Source organism: Xyrauchen texanus, chromosome 10 (genome assembly GCF_025860055.1).
Source record: "Xyrauchen texanus isolate HMW12.3.18 chromosome 10, RBS_HiC_50CHRs, whole genome shotgun sequence".
NCBI classification, from domain to species: Eukaryota; Metazoa; Chordata; class Actinopteri; order Cypriniformes; family Catostomidae; genus Xyrauchen; species Xyrauchen texanus.
The window spans coordinates 2,425,627-2,446,082 of record NC_068285.1 but is presented as its reverse complement, the minus strand read 5'-3'; the positions used below and the strand labels follow the sequence as shown (position 1 = coordinate 2,446,082).

At 43.5% G+C, this 20,456-nt stretch overlaps 1 protein-coding gene across 6 annotated transcripts in view; it reads left to right on the top strand.

Annotated features, from left to right (window-relative positions):
* LOC127650627 (NACHT, LRR and PYD domains-containing protein 3-like) overlaps positions 1-20,456 on the top strand; it is a 710,662-nt gene that overhangs the window by 378,056 nt on the left and 312,150 nt on the right. Inside the window, exons 5-7 of one of the 6 annotated variants that reach the window (XM_052136158.1) lie at positions 7,975-8,143; positions 8,841-9,030; positions 9,195-10,965. The exons of 4 other annotated variants lie outside the window; for them this stretch is intronic. In XM_052136158.1, the coding sequence (XP_051992118.1) occupies positions 7,975-8,143; positions 8,841-9,030; positions 9,195-10,965 (2,130 nt within the window). The remainder of the gene's footprint in view (positions 1-7,974; positions 8,144-8,840; positions 9,031-9,194; positions 10,966-20,456) is intronic. One more of the 6 variants, XM_052136159.1, reaches the window with a different exon arrangement.

Genomic DNA, 20,456 nt, shown 5'->3' with positions numbered 1-20,456 from the left:
TGCGCTCTAAGTCCTCGTGGTGGCGTAGTGGCCCGCCTAAATCCAGGTGGCAGAGGACGAATCTTATGTCGTGGAGACATAGCGTGTGTGGAGGCTTCACGCTATTCTCCGCGGCATCTACGCACAACTCACCTACGCCCCATTGAGAGCGAGAACCACTAAACATTGTGTGGCGGAGCTGAAACATTACAAAAACAAATTAAATAATTAAATCAAGGTTGTCTCCGCCCATTTCCGTTGCTAAGTGGGGGAAAAGGAAATGAGGTTGTCACATAAAAGAAAAAAAAACAAAACAAACAAAAAAAAAAAGTGTGTGGGAAAAAGACCCGAAGTTGTTGTGAAGAGTGCGATTCATCGAGGTGAGAACCGAAAAGCCTCAATAACCGTCAAAACGCCAAACTGGAAGTAAACGCATTAACCGAACGAGCTGTTGGTGGTTAGACGAAGGGAAATACTAAAGAAAAAGTAAGGTGTTGTTTGCACTTACCTGGGGAGGCGGTGACGAAATCGACAGCGGGTAAAACGCTGTATCTCTGCTGGAGCGGTTGCTGGTGAGAAAAAAAACGCTCTCCATAACGATGTCTTCAGCGTGAGCGTGTAAAAGAACCCCAAGCGAGCTGTGATAAGGGCCGTCTGGATCCTGGTTTGTTCCCTCTACCATCCAACAGAGTTTCACCATTGCTAAAGGCTACGGCGTGGCTGGAATTGCGGCTGGTTAACCAAACACACACACACAAATTCACCTCTGCACTTTATACATCCGGGTATTCCGGTTCCCCACAAACTAAACTGTGAGTAATATTTTTATTTTATTTTTTTTGGCTAATTTTGTTCTGGAGTTTTTTTATTTTTATTTTTGATACCAAACAAAATTGACATTTTTGATATTGATTTTGTTCACAAAATCTGTCTCTGTGCCTGGATGAACAACTGTGGAATCTGTGGTCTATGTGGAAAAAAATTGACTGACAGTTCAAAGTGGTGGTAACTGGCGAAATGGTGTGAAATACAGGCATTTCTAAACTGAGTTGGCACTGTCCTTTGTGATTTATTTTCTGTATTTTGTGTATGTAACTGGTGGCATCTAAGCTATCTGGGTTATTGGTCTGAAATTATTGACAAGGTTACACCTGTCTGGCACCCAAACTGATTAACTTTTATTTCAACAATCGTTGATTGATTGTTTGAATTTATTATCAGGCCGCCACCGTTACAGAGTGGCACCCAAACAGGGACTTGAAAGAGACTTGAAACTTGACCCTGAACTTGAAAATAATACTATTTCTTTGAACTGTTTTGTTTTTGGGTTTTTTCTTGTGATCATCGTATATTTGCTCTTGTGACCCGTAGCAATAACTGAATGGACATTTAACTCTTTTTGTGATCATTTGAACTTTGGTTGAATTGAACTGTGGTCCATCCAACAGACATTTTGGAACGTTTGCAGCCAAAAAACTAAAAAAAAAAAAAAAAACCTTTGTGGAAGTTTGAAACTTTGTAGTTTGTTATTTTGGTGCCCCATTTTGCTAAAAAGAGATGGACAAAGGTTCTATAATATTTTCTTCTCTGAATTGTGGAAGTGTCACTACTCTGTAGGTTGTTATTTTAGGTGCCCCATTTTGCCCAAAAGAATTTGAGACTGTCCAAGTAGTGTTCTCATTTCTGATATTTTTTTTTTTTTCCACATTTCACAATTGACCGTTGCCATATTCACGCATACACTTCAACTATGGCCCATACCCCTCCACCACAATCCACTTTCGTGGAAATTGATCCTCCAGACATTGCCACACCAAACTGGCCCCTGGTGCCACAAACCCAACAGCAACTCCGACAACCACCTCCTGGTCCCACTTTCTACACCACACCCACAGTGTTCGCAGTCCTACTGCAAGAACCCATGTGCAGTTTTCCACTCCACTTCCAGGAGAAAGGGCTCCTCCACCGACTGTTAACATGCAGTTGTGTACTTCCACGGAATTTACACCGTCAGGAACGCCGCAGGACTTGCCTGCATTTCTCCCAACACCTGGCAGAGGAGTGTATCAATTATCGGAGCACGTACAAGGGAACTGGGATGTCCTGTTTAATTGTCTCAATCAGCAGGACAAAGCTTTGAAAGTACTCACCCAGGGATTTGAAACTACCACTTCACAGCAGGATGACAAGATTGAAACCTTGACTGCTAAGATAAAATCCAACCATCAGCAGCTTCAGGCCACGATTACTGCTAAAAACCAACATGATGAAGAGAACACAGATCAGCTGACAAAAGCCATGAAAGTGATGGTGACAGAAGAACTGCAGAAAAGTGAGCACACCTTAATCTCTGAAGTCCGATTTATGGTGGAACAATTCCAGCTAGAGGTGCAGAAAGACATCCAGAAAATGCAGGACATCACTCAAAAGGATTGTGGCCAACTTTTTCAGGAGATCAGTCAATGTAGCGTCCAATTGAATGCCGTAGTGTACGCCTTGAAAGAGTTGAAAACAGAAATAAGCAGTTACTTCAAGTTTCCTGGGAAACACTCCAACTCGATGACACTCAAATCACCTTCTCACTCCACTGCTGCAGAAGGTGAAACATTAAAACCCCACACATCCTCGTCTGTACTTCCACCTCTTTCACACCCAACATCTGTGGCCAAGAGTGATCATTTGAAGCTAACTTTTCCCACCTTTGGCAGATCCTCAGATGATAGTGACCCTCTGTTATATTTAACTAGATGTCATGACTTTATGGCATTACACCCCTTAGAGGATACAGACATTCTGGCAACCTTTCGCACTGTCCTTTATGGAACAGCACGGGACTGGTGGGAAGTGGCTAGATCCTCTGTTACGACCTGGAGTGAGTTTGAGTCCGCATTTCTCACAGCATTTCTTTCTGAGGATTATGAAGACGAGCTAGCTGAGCGTGTCCGCACCCGAAACCAAGGGGAAAATGAGTCCATTAGAGATTTCGCTTTCACTTACAGAGCTTTATGCAAGCGCTGGAAACCTTCACTGACAGAGTATGAGTTAGTTAAAATGATACTAAAAAACATTAAACCATACCTTGCCAGTCAGCTTCGCAGCAGAGTAAGTACAGTGGATGAACTGGTAAAACTTGGGCATCAACTAGAAAAAGACTATGTTCATCAGCTGCATTATGAAGGGCGGACTATGACTTCATCTATACCACCCAAACCTACCCCTAACCGTCAAATGGAAAGACCTGCCGTCCAATGCTGGAGATGTAAAGGTCAGCATTCCCTGAAACTGTCCACAATACTCCACTTCACCTTTCACATCGACTCAAAATCCTGCAGGAAACAAGCTGAAATTTTCCAGCACAAAAAACAGGAGCACCATCAAATAACGCCTTGTCTGTCACACCTCCATTCCAGCCATCTACTGCATCTTTTACTTCTAAATGTGAGAGTATACCTCAACAGTTGGTTGTCCCGATTACCATTGGCGGATGGACAGGAAAGGCTATAGTCGACACCGGTGCAAGCTACACTCTGTTACACGAGAGCTTATGGACAGAGCTTGCATCCTCTGATCCACTCCGGGCATGGGCCCTTGGCCCACTCTACTTGGCAAATGGTGAGACCGCTGTACCTATAGGATGGACAAATATCAAAATGACACTCCATAACCAAGTTTTTGCCCTACCGGCAGCCATCCTTTCTACTAAAACTCTAGCATACTCCGTGGTCTTAGGATTGGATTTTATATTCACCAGTGGTCTTCAGATCAATGTAACAGATGGAGAATATTCCTTCAAGTCAATTCCCAACAAGAGTTATCCTTTTCAGCCTGGACGAGCTAGTATTCCCGCTAGATGTATCCAGCATCTGGAAAAGAAAAACAACATAAAAATGCAGAGCGAGCTCTCACCTTGTTCAGTTCTATTCCTCCACAGCAAATGCCACAGGTGTTGTCCCAGTCAACAGATAATCTGGATGAAAAACGTTAATTAAAACCTTGGTGGACACAGCACACTTACCACCTGAGAGGAAGTGCCAACTGCTCCACCTCTTAGAGAACAATCCTCAGGTCTGTACCCTCCAGCTCGGAAGAACAACAGTACTCCAGCATTGTCTTTATACTGTCCATCCTGTACCCATCAAACAGCGTCCCTACAGATTGACACCAGAGAAACAAGATGTGGTACAAGAACAAGTTAAAGAAATGTTGAAGAATTGTATCATAGAACCATCACACTCTGCTTGGGCCTCACCTATTGTCCTGGTCCCAAAGAAAGATGGCAGCCAGAGATTCTGTGTGGACTATAGGAGGGTCAATGCTGTCACTGAGAGAGATGCCTATCCTCTGCCTAATATCACAGAGATATTGGAATCCCTCTCTGGTGCAGGTATTTTCTCCAGCATCGACCTCAACAGTGGGTACTGGCAGGTGACGATGGAACCAGAGAGCAAGTCCAAGACTGCATTCATCGCTCCATCTGGGTTATACCAATTTAATGTCATGCCATTTGGGCTGAAGAATGCTCCAGCTGACATTTCAGCGACTAATGGAGACTGTCTTGGGTGAACTGCGAGGAAGAATGTGTTTTGTGTACATTGATGATATTATAATTTATTCACCATCTGTCACCCAACACTTCTATGATCTTCAGACTGTCTTCGACCGATTGCACACAGCCGGTTTAACCATAAACCTGAAAAAAGTAAATTCTGCCTTCATGAATTAACATTTCTGGGACATGTGGTAAACACAAAAGGCATCTCTGCTGACCCCAGCAAAGTAGAAGCCATTCAGCGCCTACCCTGTTCCCCGGAACCTTAAAGAAGTTCAACGATTTCTCGGGTTGGCAGGATGGTACCACAGATTTGTGCCCAATTTCTCTCAGGTAGCTGAGCCTATAAATGCTTTAAAGAAGAAGGGACGAAAATTCCAGTGGTCACCACAGTGTCAACAATCCTTTGAGAAATTGAAGGCATGTCTCACCTCACCCCCATCCTGGGTCATCCAGACCTTCAACTTCCTTTTGTGGTCTACACTGATGCCAGTGATTCAGGACTCGGTGCGGTGTTGACGCAAAGGAAAACACCTGGCTTGGAAGAAGTCATGGCCTATGGCAGCCGAACGTTAACCAAGGCTGAGATTAATTATTCTGTTACAGAGAAAGAGTGTCTGGCAATAGTATGGGCGCTAGAAAAATGGCAATACTACCTGGAACCGAAACTCTTCACCGTAGTCACGGATCATTCAGCTCTACAGTGGGTCCTGAATTCCCCAAAACCACAGGACGTCTAATCCGTTGGGCACTCCGTCTGCAAAAATTTGACTTTGTGGTTGAGTATCGAAAGGGAAAACTCAATGAAGCTCCAGATGCATTATCCCGAATGTATTCTGCACCTGGATGCCACTTATACTCCAATCAGAAGGAGGACTTTGGATTTCCACTTTCCGCAGTAGACATCTGGGAAGAACAACACAAAGATCTGTTAATTACCACACTATTTCAGTCACTAGCCGACAATAATTCATCTACGCAAGACCAATATGAGGTAATTGAAGACAAGCTGTATCATCGAACTCATCTGACTAATGGGCAAGTACATTACAGACTCTATATCCCGGCCACCCTTGTTCCAGTAATTCTACAGCATTACCATGCGCATCCCTTGAGTGGTCATCTAGGAATTAGCAAAACTTACCAGAGGGTACGTCAGGTCGCTTTCTGGCCCTCCATGTGGACATCTGTAAAACAATATGTAAAAAGGTGCATGAAATGCCAGACCTTGAAAAATGAGAACCGCAAGCCTGCTGGGAAAATTCAACAGACCACCACCAGTCGTCCAAACGAGATGTTGGGAGTAGATATCATGGGTCCACTGCCTCGCAGTTCCTACCGACATGAATATCTACTAGTGTTCGTGGATTACTATTCTCGGTGGGTTGAATTGTTCCCCTTGCGAAAGGCCACTGCTCAGGCTGTTGCTTCATACCTCAGAAAAGATATCCTTACTCGATGGGGGGTACCAGATTTCATCCTCTCTGACCGAGGCACACAGTTCACCTCCGCCGTCTTTCAAGACATCTGTGCGAAATGGAAAGTCACCCAGAAGATGACTACAGCATACCACCCTCAGACAAACCTAACTGAACGAGTAAATAGAACATTAAAACAGATGATTTCAGCATATGTGGATGACAATCATAAAAAATGGGACCAACACTTACCTGAGCTACGGTTTGCCATTAATTCAGCGGTACAAGAAACCACCGGTATATCTCCAGCCGAGCTTCACCTAGGGAGAAAATTACAGGGTCCAATGGACAAGCTGCTGCATGGGCAAAACCTTGCTCCGACTGCTCCATCTTACGATGTCATAGAACATCTGTCCGAGTTGCAAGCTAGAGCCAAAGAACACGCCAAAAAAGCATCAGTAAGACAGCTCCATAGCTACAACAAAACCCGAAGAGATGTCTTCTACAAAGAAAAAGACCGTGTATGGGTGAGAAATTTCCCGCAATCAAGTGCACTTCACCATTTTTGTGCAAAACTTGCCAACAAATGGAAAGGGCCCTACAGAATATTAAAACAGCTGGGACCACTGAATTATCGTGTGGCACTAGAAGACACTGGTGAGGATGTGCGTACCGTTCATGTATGTAACTTGAAGCCATGTTTCCCTACCGCTGATGAGTTAAACCATCTGGGAAAATCAAAACTTTTGGAAATTTTCCAGGAATCCACTGACGAAAATGAAGAGTTTCTTGGTTTCTAACAATGCTACCCTTTAACCAACATGGAGTTGGTTATTTCCCAGGGGGGAGGAGTGTGGCGGAGCTGAAACATTACAAAAACAAATTAAATAATTAAATCAAGGTTGTCTCCGCCCATTTCCGTTGCTAAGTGGGGGAAAAGGAAATGAGGTTGTCACATAAAAGAAAAAAACAAAACAAACAAAAAAAAAAGTGTGTGGGAAAAAGACCGAAGTTGTTGTGAAGAGTGCGATTCATCGAGGTGAGAACCGAAAAGCCTCAATAACCGTCAAAACGCCAAACTGGAAGTAAACGCATTAACCGAACGAGCTGTTGGTGGTTAGACGAAGGGAAATACTAAAGAAAAAGTAAGGTGTTGTTTGCACTTACCTGGGGAGGCGGTGATCGAAATCGACAGCGGGTAAAACGCTGTATCTCTGCTGGAGCGGTTGCTGGTGAGAAAAAACGCTCTCCATAACGATGTCTTCAGCGCGAGCGTGTAAAAGAACCCCAAGCGAGCTGTGATAAGGGCCGTCTGGATCCTGGTTTGTTCCCTCTACCATCCAACAGAGTTTCACCATTGCTAAAGGCTACGGCGTGGCTGGAATTGCGGCTGGTTAACCAAACACACACACACAAATTCACCTCTGCACTTTATACATCCGGGTATTCGGTTCCCCACAAACTAAACTGTGAGTAATATTTTTATTTTATTTTTTTTTGGCTAATTTTGTTCTGGAGTTTTTTTATTTTTATTTTTGATACCAAACAAAATTGACATTTTTGATATTGATTTTGTTCACAAAATCTGTCTCTGTGCCTGGATGAACAACTGTGGAATCTGTGGTCTATGTGGAAAAAAATTGACTGACAGTTCAAAGTGGTGGTAACTGGCGAAATGGTGTGAAATACAGGCATTTCTAAACTGAGTTGGCACTGTCCTTTGTGATTTATTTTCTGTATTTTGTGTATGTAACTGGTGGCATCTAAGCTATCTGGGTTATTGGTCTGAAATTATTGACAAGGTTACACCTGTCTGGCACCCAAACTGATTAACTTTTATTTCAACAATCGTTGATTGATTGTTTGAATTTATTATCAGGCCGCCACCGTTACAATTGCAAGTTCTCGTGTGACATATAATATATAAGACACATATTTAAATGTGTTTTATTGCACTGGATATTGAAATTATGTTTTCAGATTACTAATAAAACACATGAACTAAACTCTGTTTAATTGCTGTTTTAGTGTCATTCATGGAGAATCTCCTGAACCCAGCTGTGTGTCCATGAAGAGTGACTGGTCAATGGATCAACCACTTAACTTCAGTTCAGGAGAGTCTTTGATCAACTACAGAAACAAAAAGGATGCTTCAGCGTCAACTGCTGGGAAAGTGCCATTGGACTCCATTTTTGAGGTGTGCGTGTGTGTGTGTGTGTGTGTGTGTGAGAGAGAGAAATATAGAGAGAGAAACCATATAGGTTGTTAATACACACTGTCATGTCTCTCTCATACACACCACTTTGAGACTCTAAGCTTTACAGCTTCACCCTCATCTTAATAACACACGCACACACACACTCACTCACTCACACACACACACACACACACACTCACATGTTGGTGCAGCTATCCTTATGAGGACTCTCCATAGACATAATGATTTTTATTCTGTACAAACTATAGATTCTATACCCTAACCCTAACCCTACCCCTAAACCTAACCCTCACAAAAAACTTTCTGCATTTTTACATTTTCAATAAAACATTGTTTAGTATGATTTTTAAGCGATTTGAATTATGGGGACAATAGAAATGTCCTCATAAACCACATTTATAGCATAATACCCTTGTAATTACTAATTTGTAACCTAAAAAAATGTTCTCATAAACCACATAAACAAGCCCACTCACACTCATATACACACACACACACACACTCTCACACACACACACTCTCTCACACACACACACACACACTCACACACACACACACTGAGGAATTCAAGACAACTAAAGCACAAATAAAATGAGTGGTGATTCTTGTCCACTGATCCTTCAGTTCTTGTCTTTTACTGAATGAAGTTTGTTGTTTGAATGTTCACTGATTTCAGGAACTTGAGCACAAAATCATCTCTCTGATGAAGAAAGAGCTGAAGAGTTTCAAGAGACTACTGATCTCAGATTCCCCAGCATGCTCTGAGGATGAAGGTCAGAGCAGAGTCAGAGAGGGGTTTCTGAAGATCACACTGCACGTCCTGAAGAAGATGAAGCAGACAGACCTCGCTAACACACTTCAAACCAGTAAGAGCTCGCACTCACATCACTATTACATCACGTCACCTTCAGAGGAAACACACAGTGTCTGGATTCACTCAATATTAGTGAAAGAAAATAAACTTAATGTCTAATGACCATTAAACATCAACATCAATTATAATTCCCATTTCTTTTCCTCTTTACATCAGAACTGATTTCTGTGCATCAACAAAAACTCAAAACAAAACTAAAAGAGAAATTCCAGAGAATTACTGAAGGAATGTCAAATCAAAGCAGCTCAACACTTGTGAATGAGATCTACACAGAGCTGTACATCACAGAGGGAGGGAGTGCAGAGATCAATAATGAACATGAGGTTAGACAGATTGAGACAGCATCCAGGAGAGCAGAGACACAGGAAACACCAATCAAATGCAATGACATCTTTAAAGCCTTACCTGGACAAGACAAAGCCATCAGAACTGTGCTGACTAAAGGAGTTGCTGGAATTGGAAAAACTGTCTCTGTGCAGAAGTTCATTGTGGACTGGACTGAAGGAAAAGCAAATCAGGATGTTCACTTCATATTTCCACTTCCTTTCAGAGAACTCAATCTGATGAAGCACAAAAATATCAGTTTGATGGATCTTCTTCATCAGTTTTTCACAGATACAAAAGAACTGAGAGAATTGAAAACATTCCTTGATGACTACAAAGTCATTTTCATTTTTGATGGTCTGGATGAGTGTCGACTTCCTCTAGATTTCCAGAACAATGATATTTTGTGTGATGTGACAGAATCGGCCTCAGTGGATGTGCTGCTGACCAACCTCATCAAGGGGAATCTGCTTCATTCTGCTCTGCTCTGGATCACCTCTCGACCAGCAGCAGCCAATCAGATTCCTCCTGAGTGTGTTGACCAGCTCACAGATGTACGAGGCTTCAATGACCCTCAGAAGGACGAGTATTTCAGGAAGAGAATAAAAGATGAGCGTCTGGCCAACAGAATCATCACACACATGAAATCATCAAGAAGCCTGTACATCATGTGTCACATACCAGTCTTCTGTTGGATTTCAGCCACTGTTCTCCAGAGACTGTTGAGTGAAGCAGAGAGTGCAGAGATCCCCAAGACTCTCACTCAAATGTTCACACACTTCCTGATCTTTCAGAGCAAACTGAAGAGCCAGAAGTATGATGGGAAATGTGAGGTGGATCTTCAGCAGGCTAGAGAGAGGATTCTGTCTCTGGGAAAACTGGCTTTTCAACAGCTGGAAAAAGGGAATCTGATCTTCTATGAGGAGGACCTGAGAGAGTGTGGCATTGATGTCAGAGAAGCGTCAGTGTACTCGGGAGTTTGTACCCAAATCTTCAGAGAGGAGTTTGGACTGCACCTGGGGAAGGTGTTCAGCTTTGTGCATCTGAGCATTCAGGAGTTTCTCGCTGCTCTGTATGCTTTTCTTTCCTTTTATCAACAGAAATCAGGTCTCTTCAGTAAGTTTAGGTCATCTATGAGTGATCTCCTGAAGAGTGAAGTGGACAAGGCTTTACAGAGTGAGAACGGACACCTGGACCTTTTCCTTCGATTCCTTCTGGGTCTCTCACTGAAGTCCAATCAGACAATCTTACGAGACCTACTGACACAGACAGGAAGCAGCTCTGACAGCAAACAGGAAATAGTTGAGTACATTAAAATAAAGATCAGGGAGAATCCCTCTCCAGAGAAATCCATCAATCTGTTCCACTGTCTGAATGAACTCAATGATCATTCTCTAGTGCAGGAAGTACAAACATACGTGAACAGAAGAGATAACAATCGTCTCTCTGGAGTCAGTCTCTCTCCTGCTCAGTGGTCAGCTCTGGTGTTTGTGTTGCTGAACTCAGAAGAGGAGCTGGATCAGTTTAATCTGAGGAAATATGATCCATCACATGAATGTCTTCTGAGACTGCTGCCGGTGATCAAAGCATCCAGAAAAGCTGAGTGAGTAATTTAGTGTTTTAATCTCACTTTATTGTAATTAAATAGCAGAGGTTAGATTTTAATTTGTGTTTTGTTAGACTAAAAACAACCCCTTATACTATTTTGATATTTGTTTGGTTTCATGTGTTACTTTTTATAGTTTTTACCTTCATTTTAAACAGACATTGTAGCCAAATTGATTCAAAATGTTTAATGCAAAGTGAAAAAAATCTCATTTAAAATAACAAAAGCATGTTTTCCACTAAATAAATACAAAACGATACTTAATAATTGTATTTATGCTTCCACATACAATAATACACAGCCTAATAAATAAATAAATATTTAACTACATATATTTTTACTAAAACATTTCTTGAATGAACATGATGTGCAAAAACCCAGTTAAATATGATACAATACTGAATTATTATTGGGGGTATCAGTCAAGTTTCTTATTATAATATAATACTGAATAATTATTACTATTATTTTAAGGATTTGATTTGTTTTATACTTTATTTATTTATTTGTCATATTGTAGCTTCCTTTATTCCTGCAATGTTTAATTTACACAGTTTTTTTCTCTGTTTTTATAATCTTTAATGGATTTGACTAAAAACTATATTAAATGATGTTATACTGTAATATATAAAATTGCATTAAGATGTGAATAATATAGTGATCTATATTTATTTAGATTGGTAATGAATTATTAGTTTAGACGGCTTTATGTTAAGTGTTTAACTTAGTTGACTGATTTACTGAGGTGACATTATTGTTAAATTAGAAGATTGTACACAGAGGAAAAGAGAATTTGGTGGTAAATATTGTGTTATCATGTGTAGGTAATGTTTTCATCTAAGTGTAAACAGTACATTTTTAACTTCATGCAGCACTGTGTGATCAGATACGGTTGGGAGATCGGAGTTTAACTTGAAGCAGTGCATGTTGGTTAGAAATGTTGTGTGACTTAAGATGGCGTTGTAACGGTCGAGGACGGAGTCAAACAATGGATGAGGATCCAAATGCGGGGTTTATTAGACAAGACTGGTAACGAACAGGTATGAACAAACAAAACTACCACGATGGGCAAAATGAAAACAAAACACCAAAACACGGGAACTGGAAACACGGGAAGACAGGCATGGGAGCGAACATCGGAGAAACAGCAACGTCACATACAATCAACGAAAGACAAGGACTGAACCAAAAACCAGGATATAAATACATGAACACGGGAACAGGGGACCAATGAACAGACAGAACTCAAACAAGGTAACAAGGTGATTAACAGAAGCGAAATGGTAGATCAACGAGGGCAGGTGCAAACAATGAACGGTGAACACGAAAGCTAACAAGGCGAGTATGGGGTTACAACAGTGACAAAAGTGCCAAACAAAGGGCAACAGTGAAACAAGACACGGTAATAAAAGAAACTACAACAGGATAGCACAAAACAAAAGACAATCGTGAACATGGCAGAACAAAAGACAACCGTGAACATGACAGAACCCCCCCTCAAAGGATCGGATTCCAGACGATCCTAACAAAAGAATAAATGACGAAAACCACAAGAAACAAAGTGAGGGCACCAGGGGCAAACAGACAGACCAAGGGAGCAAAAGGGACAAGTAGGCAGTCCAAGGGGGGGCACAAGGGGCAGTCAGGCAGTCCGAGGAAGCAAAAGGGGCAAATAGGCAGTCCACGGGGGCACAAAGGGCAGACAGGCAGACCAGGGAGGCCGAGAGGGCAGACAGGCAGACTGGGGAGGCCGAGAGGGCAGGCAAGCAGTCTCTGGGGGTGTGTCCACCAGGTAGGGACAGGTTTAGGAGGCCAGAGAGGTATCGACCGGGCAGGGGCAGGTCTAGGTGTTCTGGGAGACGGCCACGTTAGGGGGACAGGTTTGGATGGCCCGGGGGCTGGCCGCCAGGCAAGGGCCGGTTCAGGGGGCCTGGGAGGTGGCCACAGGACAGAGGCCGGTCCAGGAGACCATGGGGGCGGAGCAGAGGCAGGCAGAGCCATAGGGGACACTGTGGGTAGAGCAGAGGCATGCAGAGCCGAGGGAGGTGCCAGAGGCGGAGCTGTGGTTGGCGGAACCATGGGAGGTTCTGTAGACGGGGCCTCGGGAGGCGGAGATGAAGGTGGCTCAAGAGACAGAGCCGTGGTAGGCGGGACCAGGAAGGACTTCGGAGGTGGAACTGTAGAAGGCCTGGGAGACGGCGCAGTGGAGGGCGTAGGCAGAGCCGAGGGAGGCCCAGGAGGCGGAGCCGAGGAAGGTTCGGGAGACTCAGGAGGTGAAGCCGAGGAAGACTCAGGCGGCAGTGCCGAGGGAGGTGGAGCCGTGGGAAGCTCTAGAGGCAGAGCCCTGGAAGGCTCCGGAGGCGGAGCTGAGAGAGGCTCAGGAGGCAGAGCAGAGGGAAGTGGCGCCGTAGGAGGCTCTAGAGGCGGAGCCGTGGAAGGCTCGGGAGGCGGAGCCGTAGGAGGTTCTGGGGGCGGAACTGTAGGAGGCTCAGGAGGCAGAGCCGTGGGAGGCTCAGGAGGCAGAGCCGTGGGAGGTGGCGCCGTAGGAGGCTCTAGAGGCGAAGCTCTGGAAGGCGCTGGAGGCAGAGCTGTAGGGGGCCCTGGAGGCGGAGCCGAGGAAGGTGACGCCGTAGGGGCCTTTAGGGGCGGAGCCGTAGGAGGCTCAGAAGGCTCTGGGAGTAGAGCCGTAGGAGGCTCGGGAGGCGGGGCTCTAGAAGGCTCTGGAGTCTCTGGTTGCAGAGCCGTAGGAGGCTCTGGGGGCGGAGCCTAAGGAGGCTCGAGAGGCGGAGTCGTAGGAGGCTCAGGAGACTCGAGAGGTGGAGCCCTGGACGGCTCGAGTGACTTGAGGGGCGGAGCCCTGGAAGGCTCGGGAAGCTCAAGAGGCGGAGCTCTGGAAAGCTCGAGAGGCGGAGCTCTGGAAAGCTCGAGAGGCGGAGCTCTGGAAAGCTCGAGAGGAGGAGCTCTGGAAAGCTCGAGAGGAGGAGCTCTGGAAAGCTCGGGGAGCTTGAGAGGCGGAGCCCTGGAAGGCTTGAGAGGCGCTGACTCTTGGACGGGTACGACCACTGGCGCCGGCTTTTGGACGGTCGTGGCTACTGGCGCTGGCCCTTGGACGGTCATGGCTACTGGCGTTGGCCCTGTGACGGTCATGGCTGCTGGCGCTGGCTCAGGGACGGTCATGGCTGCTGGAGCTGGCTCAGGGACGGTCATGGCTGCTGGCGCTGGCTCAGGGACGGTCGCGGCGACAGGTACTGGCTGGGTGACCGTGGTATGCGCTGGCTTGGGTTCGCTGACCGTGGTTGACGAGGACTCAGGCTCGCTCACGGTGATGTGCGAGGACTCATGCTCGCTCACGGTGATGTGCGTGGGCTCTGGCTCGCTCACGGTGACATGCGTGGACCGGGAGGCGGAAGCCCGTCTTCTCTCCCTCCTCTGGGCAGACGAAGTGGGCCGTGCTGGCTCATGGAAGGCGACTGGGGTGAGGGTGACCTCGTTGACAGGCGGGACTGGCGTGACAGGAAGCGCCATGGGTGACTGGAGAGTCACCACCGAGGGAGGCGAGGTAGGATCCTCCTCAGCAACGACCACGGTTAACGGTGAGCCGCCGATCCGCAAGGTTGCCTCCACAAATTCGCAGAGCTTCCACCCGCGCGTTGCCGGTGGCAACCGCTCCCTCAGCGAGGCGTTCAGGTTGCCCCTGAAGAAACTCACCAGGATGTGGTCCGGGTAGTCAGAGGCATTCGCCAGCTCGAGGAAGTCACCAATGTGGTCTTCGAGAGGGCGATCCTCTTGTTTGAGGCAGAGCAGGCGATAGTTGGCCAGTTGGACCGCTGGATCCATTGTTTGGTCTTTCGTTCTGTAACGGTCGAGGACGGAGTCAAACAAGGGATGAGGATCCAAATGCGGGGTTTATTAGACAAGACTGGTAACGAACAGGTATGAACAAACAAAACTACCACGATGGGCAAAATGAAAACAAAACACCAAAACACGGGAACTGGAAACACGGGAAGACAGGCATGGGAGCGAACATCGGAGAAACAGCAACGTCACATACAATCAACGAAAGACAAGGACTGAACCAAAAACCAGGATATAAATACATGAACACGGGAACAGGGGACGAATGAACAGACAGAACTCAAACAAGGTAACAAGGTGATTAACAGAAGCAAAATGGTAGATCAACGAGGGCAGGTGCAAACAATGAACGGTGAACACGAAAGCTAACAAGGCGAGTATGGGGTTACAACAGTGACAAAAGTGCCAAACAAAGGGCAACAGTGAAACAAGACACGGTAATAAAAGAAACTACAACAGGACAGCACAAAACAAAAGACAATCGTGAACATGGCAGAACAAAAGACAACCGTGAACATGACAGGTGTCAGTGCCGCGTCACCGTGATGTATGCCATTAAAGTACCTTGTGTGCGATTCAAGAGCAGCCGGCTGGCACTGCCAATGCAGCTTCTCCAGAGTGGCTGCAAGAGCTCTGATGATGTCACAACTTATTCATGATTGGCCAGAATCACAGATGACAATGGTAGCGTGTATTTCATGGGATGCGTATGAATATCAAATGATACATACTACTTTTACTACTTCAGCTAAGTCAGTCTGTGGCAGAAATAAGAGTAGTATAGTGGTATGCCATTACCAAGGTGTTTATTATGACAACTCCAGTTCCAATAAACTCTTGTTAATTCATGTTTTTATAACACCACATTATTTATCTCATATTATAATATGTTTATCATAGTAATATCATGTTCATAAAAACAATTCAAAATTACTAAATATATGGACTTCTTTATTGGTATCAAAATATTTAGACATTTATTGGACTTTCTTTTGTACACACAGCAGGCGCTGTATTTAGAAGAACTCAATCTTTTCAAATCAGTAATGTTTTCGGTTTTTATATGTAAATGTGAATCCTGAGTTCTGATTTCCACTTCATCTGTAATAAACAAAGCAATCATTGTGGGATCTTCCGTGAATAATGTGGGTTCAGCACACGTCGTGAAACAGTGTCACGTTCCTGTGTTATCTGCCCTATGTTCTCTGTTTCACCTATCACGTTTATTGTCACGTTTCCTTGTTGTCTGCTCCGTGTTTTCTGTTTCACCCGTCACCGATCCCGTTTCCCTGTTGTCCGCCCTGAGTCTCACTGTCCGTGTGTAAAACTACAATTCCCACAATTCCTGGCCTCTCTCACTGCCTGCACTCTTCATTGTTCTCACCTGTGTCTCGTTTAGTCTTCATTGTGTTTGTGTATTTAACCCTGTTTGTTCCTCCTTTCCCCTGTCGGTCTTTGTTGTATGTAGATGCCTGTTTCCCATGTTTCCGTCGTTGTTCTCGCACAGTTATCCCTGTGTATGCCTTCCGTGTTATGTTAACCCTTTGTTTGCCTTTCGTGTTTTGTTTACATTTTCCCATCGTGGATGTTTCTTTTGTTGGTGTTCTTTTGTGTTGCCTTTTATTTTTAATAAACCTTGCTGCGTTTAGATCCTCGTCCCGTGTCTACCTTCATCGTCATTCGTGACAAACAGAATGTGTCTGGCTTGATGCTCCATTTTCAACTCCTCCCGCTACTACAACTGGTAAATCTCGCAGATCACTAAGGCAAGCTGCAGTTGAAGTTGAACACACCTAATGAATGTTATTGGGTACATTTCAATCAGCTCTCTAGGTTACTAAGCAGGGCACTGGTCAGAGCGTCAGCCATTTTTACAGCTGTCCCAGTCGCAAAATCACTGCAGTGCACTGAAACATTCTCTCCCTAAAAATTATCTAAATGCACCATAAAACCAGAGAGCAAGTGTTTTACATGGTGGCCTGAAAAACTGGGCCACATTGTGAAAGAGAAGCACCTACATTTGCTGCCAGTTGTTACGTATGATTATGTCACAGTGACATAATTATTTTGTTTACATTGTTAAAACAGTAAATTATCTAATTACTGTCTGGATTAGGTTTAAAGAGGCCCTATTATACTTATTGGGACATTACCTTTCCATTAGTGTGTAATATAGCTGTTTGTGTATGTAAAAGGTCTGCAAAGTTACGAAGCACAAATTACACGCCAAAGGGAGTTACTTTATCCCACAGAAAACACTACTCCTGAAAGACATGGTTTGCAGTCCAGCCATTACTTCCGTGCACACATGGACCAAAACAGAGAGAACTCCAGAACAAAACAAGTTGGGCAGTCCAGACTGGGTCTTGACAGTAGAAGAGCTTCAAAAAATTTGCAAATGACTATGAGCAATCAAACATAGTGGCCATATATTTTTTCTTTGTACCCAACAGCTGTACTGAGAAGCCTTCACTAAAACTTATAGATTAACACACTGTTATCTTGTCATTTCTCTCAGTCTGATGGGCTGTAATCTGACAGAGAAAAGTTGTTCAGCACTGGCCTCAGTTCTCAGCTCAAACTCCTCAAGTCTGAGAGAGCTGGACCTGAGTAACAATGACCTGCAGGATTCAGGAGTGAAGCTGCTCTCTGATGCACTGAAGAGTCCTCACTGTACACTGGAAATACTGAGGTTTGTGTTTGCAGATTCATTATTACATTGGAATATACAATATGAATATATTGTGGTTCATAGCTGTGGTTACTGTGTACCAGTGGTTGACCGATATGGGTTTTTTAATGGCTTATATCGATATCCAGAGAGCAGGGTGGCCAATAGACTGATACAAGGCCGACATATCACACAGTTTATTATAGTAACAAACATAAAATTGCTAAAAATAATAATAATAAACTTATTTAGCACAATATTTAATCAATTTCACACAAAACAAAAAGATAATATTGTATTTTAAATGGTAGATATCAGTTTCTTCAGATTTCTGTTTAGTCATCACATTTGAGTAATTTTTGTAATTTATTGATGAAAGTGAAGAAACTGTTAATATATTAGGAAGAAGGAAATAACAGTACATACAGTAGTCCAGCAACCATGAATGGCATGTCCACGTTAGCAATCGCATTTACTCAAATATTCAGTATCAAACCAATTGTACAAACAGTGTATAGTGAATAAGAAATGTACTTAAAGCACACGTGAAGCACTTTTATCTTGGGCTGCATCCAAAAATTTAGGCAGCTGACTTGCTACCTAATCAGTTCATGGCTTAACTGACCGCTGTTTTGAATGAATTGAATGCTTTAGGAAACTGATCTCCAAATAGTTTGAAAATCACCTTATTTTTATCGTACCCAAGTATACAGCCTCCGGAGATAGCATTTTCCTGGTTTCGGACGCAACCTTGAAGTTGCACTCACATGCTCATGCAGATCCATCTCCTGACAGTTTAAACAGCCTGTATCGCCTACTTCATGATTTGTGAATGAGAGGATCTTTTGATCCTGATACTGAAGTTTTTGATTCTGACTGATGGAATACGTGCTGCAGAGGAAGATATTAGCTGAGTGCTCGACAGGAATTAAACACTTCTTGAGGTTCGTGAATGACATCTGTTTAAACGAGATATGCACATATATGTAGACAGTATATAATAGAAGTTGTATTGATATTTGCCTTTTATCATAAGAAAAGTTACAGGGAACTGTTGAGGACTGTTAGAATACATGCTTCAGAGGAAGATATATGAGTGTTCATCAGGATGCTTGATCTGCTCAAGTTGTGTAAAGTTGGTTTATTGGATATGCGCATATTTGCAGACAGTAAATGATAATAGTTTTCTAAGGAGATAGTGGTACTTTTCGTACCACTGTCTCCTTAAGATGATTCGCTTATGTTTTCCTCTTTTGTAAGTCGCTTTGGATAAAAGCGTCTGCCAAATGAATAAATGTAAATGTAAATGTAACCCTGCTTAGCTTCAGTGGCAAAAAACTGAAAACATATATTTTCTGTGAGCACTTAACCTGTCCTAAATAATGGGACTTACTATTTAAGAAATCTTTTTAAAAAATCCTTATCTGTCTCTTTCTTCTGTGCTAGTTTCTGTACTATTCTAGCAACACTTAGAACTTGGCAGTGTGATCCTGCAGGTACAGTTTACTTATATATGACAAAGTGTTTATGTTCCTCATTTGTAAGTCACTTTGGATAAAAGGGACCGCTTAATGACTAAATGTAAATGTAGTTTATCTGACTTTTTATGTGTGTGTTTTCTTACTATTGATGTGTGTGTTTTTAGATTATCTGACTGTTGAGAATGAACATTAATTTATATAGCACGTTTCTGACACTACACTCAAAGCACTTTACACAGTGAACAGGGGACTCTCCTCAACCACCATTAGTGTGCAGCATCCACCTGGATGACAGCAGATAGAGTGCACCAGTATGCTCACCCCACACAGCTATTGGTGAAGAGGAGAGAGTTATAGAGCCAATTAATGGCTAGGGATTATTAGGAGGTCATGATTGAGAAGGCCAATGGGGGAATTTAGCCAGGACACTAGGGTTATACCTACTCTTTACAAGAAGTGCGCTAGGATGTTTTTAATAACCACAGAGAGTCAGGACCTGATTTTAACATCTCCTCCAAAGGACAGTGTCTTTTTCCAGTATAATGTCCCCTTCACTATACTGGGGCATTAAGACCCACACAGACCACAGGGTGAGCACCCCCTGCTGGCTTCCCTAATATCTCTTCCAGTCGCAAACTTAGTTTTCCACAGGAGGTCTCCCATCCAGGTACTGACCAGGCTCAACCTTGCTTAGCTTCAGTGGCAACCAGTCTTGAGCTACAGGTTGATATGGCTGCTGGTAAATGCTGATGTTTGTTTGTAGGTTATCTGACTGTTGATGTGCGTTTGTAGATTATTTGACTGGTTATATGCAAGTTTTTAGATTATCTGACTGTTATGTTTGTGTGTTTGTAGATTATCTGGCTGTATGGTGACAGAGGAAGGCTGTTGTTTTGTGGCATCAGCTCTGAGATCAAATCTCTCACCCCTGAAAGAGCTGGATCTGAGTTATAATCACCAAGGAGAATCAGGAGTCAAGCTGCTCTCTGAAAGACTCAACGATCCAAACTGCACACTGGACAAACTTAAGTACATTGAGCTGTAAAACCCTGTTTATACCCATATTAACCCCTTAAACCCAGGCCCTAATTGGTCTTGAATGTATTGAATGGTCAGTGAATTCACTGAAATAGCACCTGTATTTATTCCGTTTAAAAAAAATTAAATCCTTAACAAATACACAGAGAAGACATATATTTTTTAGTATTTCATTAGAATGAGGACATTTTTGTAATAATATATAATTTTTTTATATAGAATATTATTTTTACTCATTTGAGGAAATCAACTGAACTGCAGCAGCTACCTGTTGCTCGTGATCGCACACACACTCCATAGGGATACGAGCGAGCATTTACCAAAACAATGACGTAACGTGCAAAGAGACTGAATGTGATTCACCGGCAACATGCTGACAGATGAGGTAGCATAATTAAAATGACACAGTTATGATTGTTTTACTACAAACTTCGAGACTG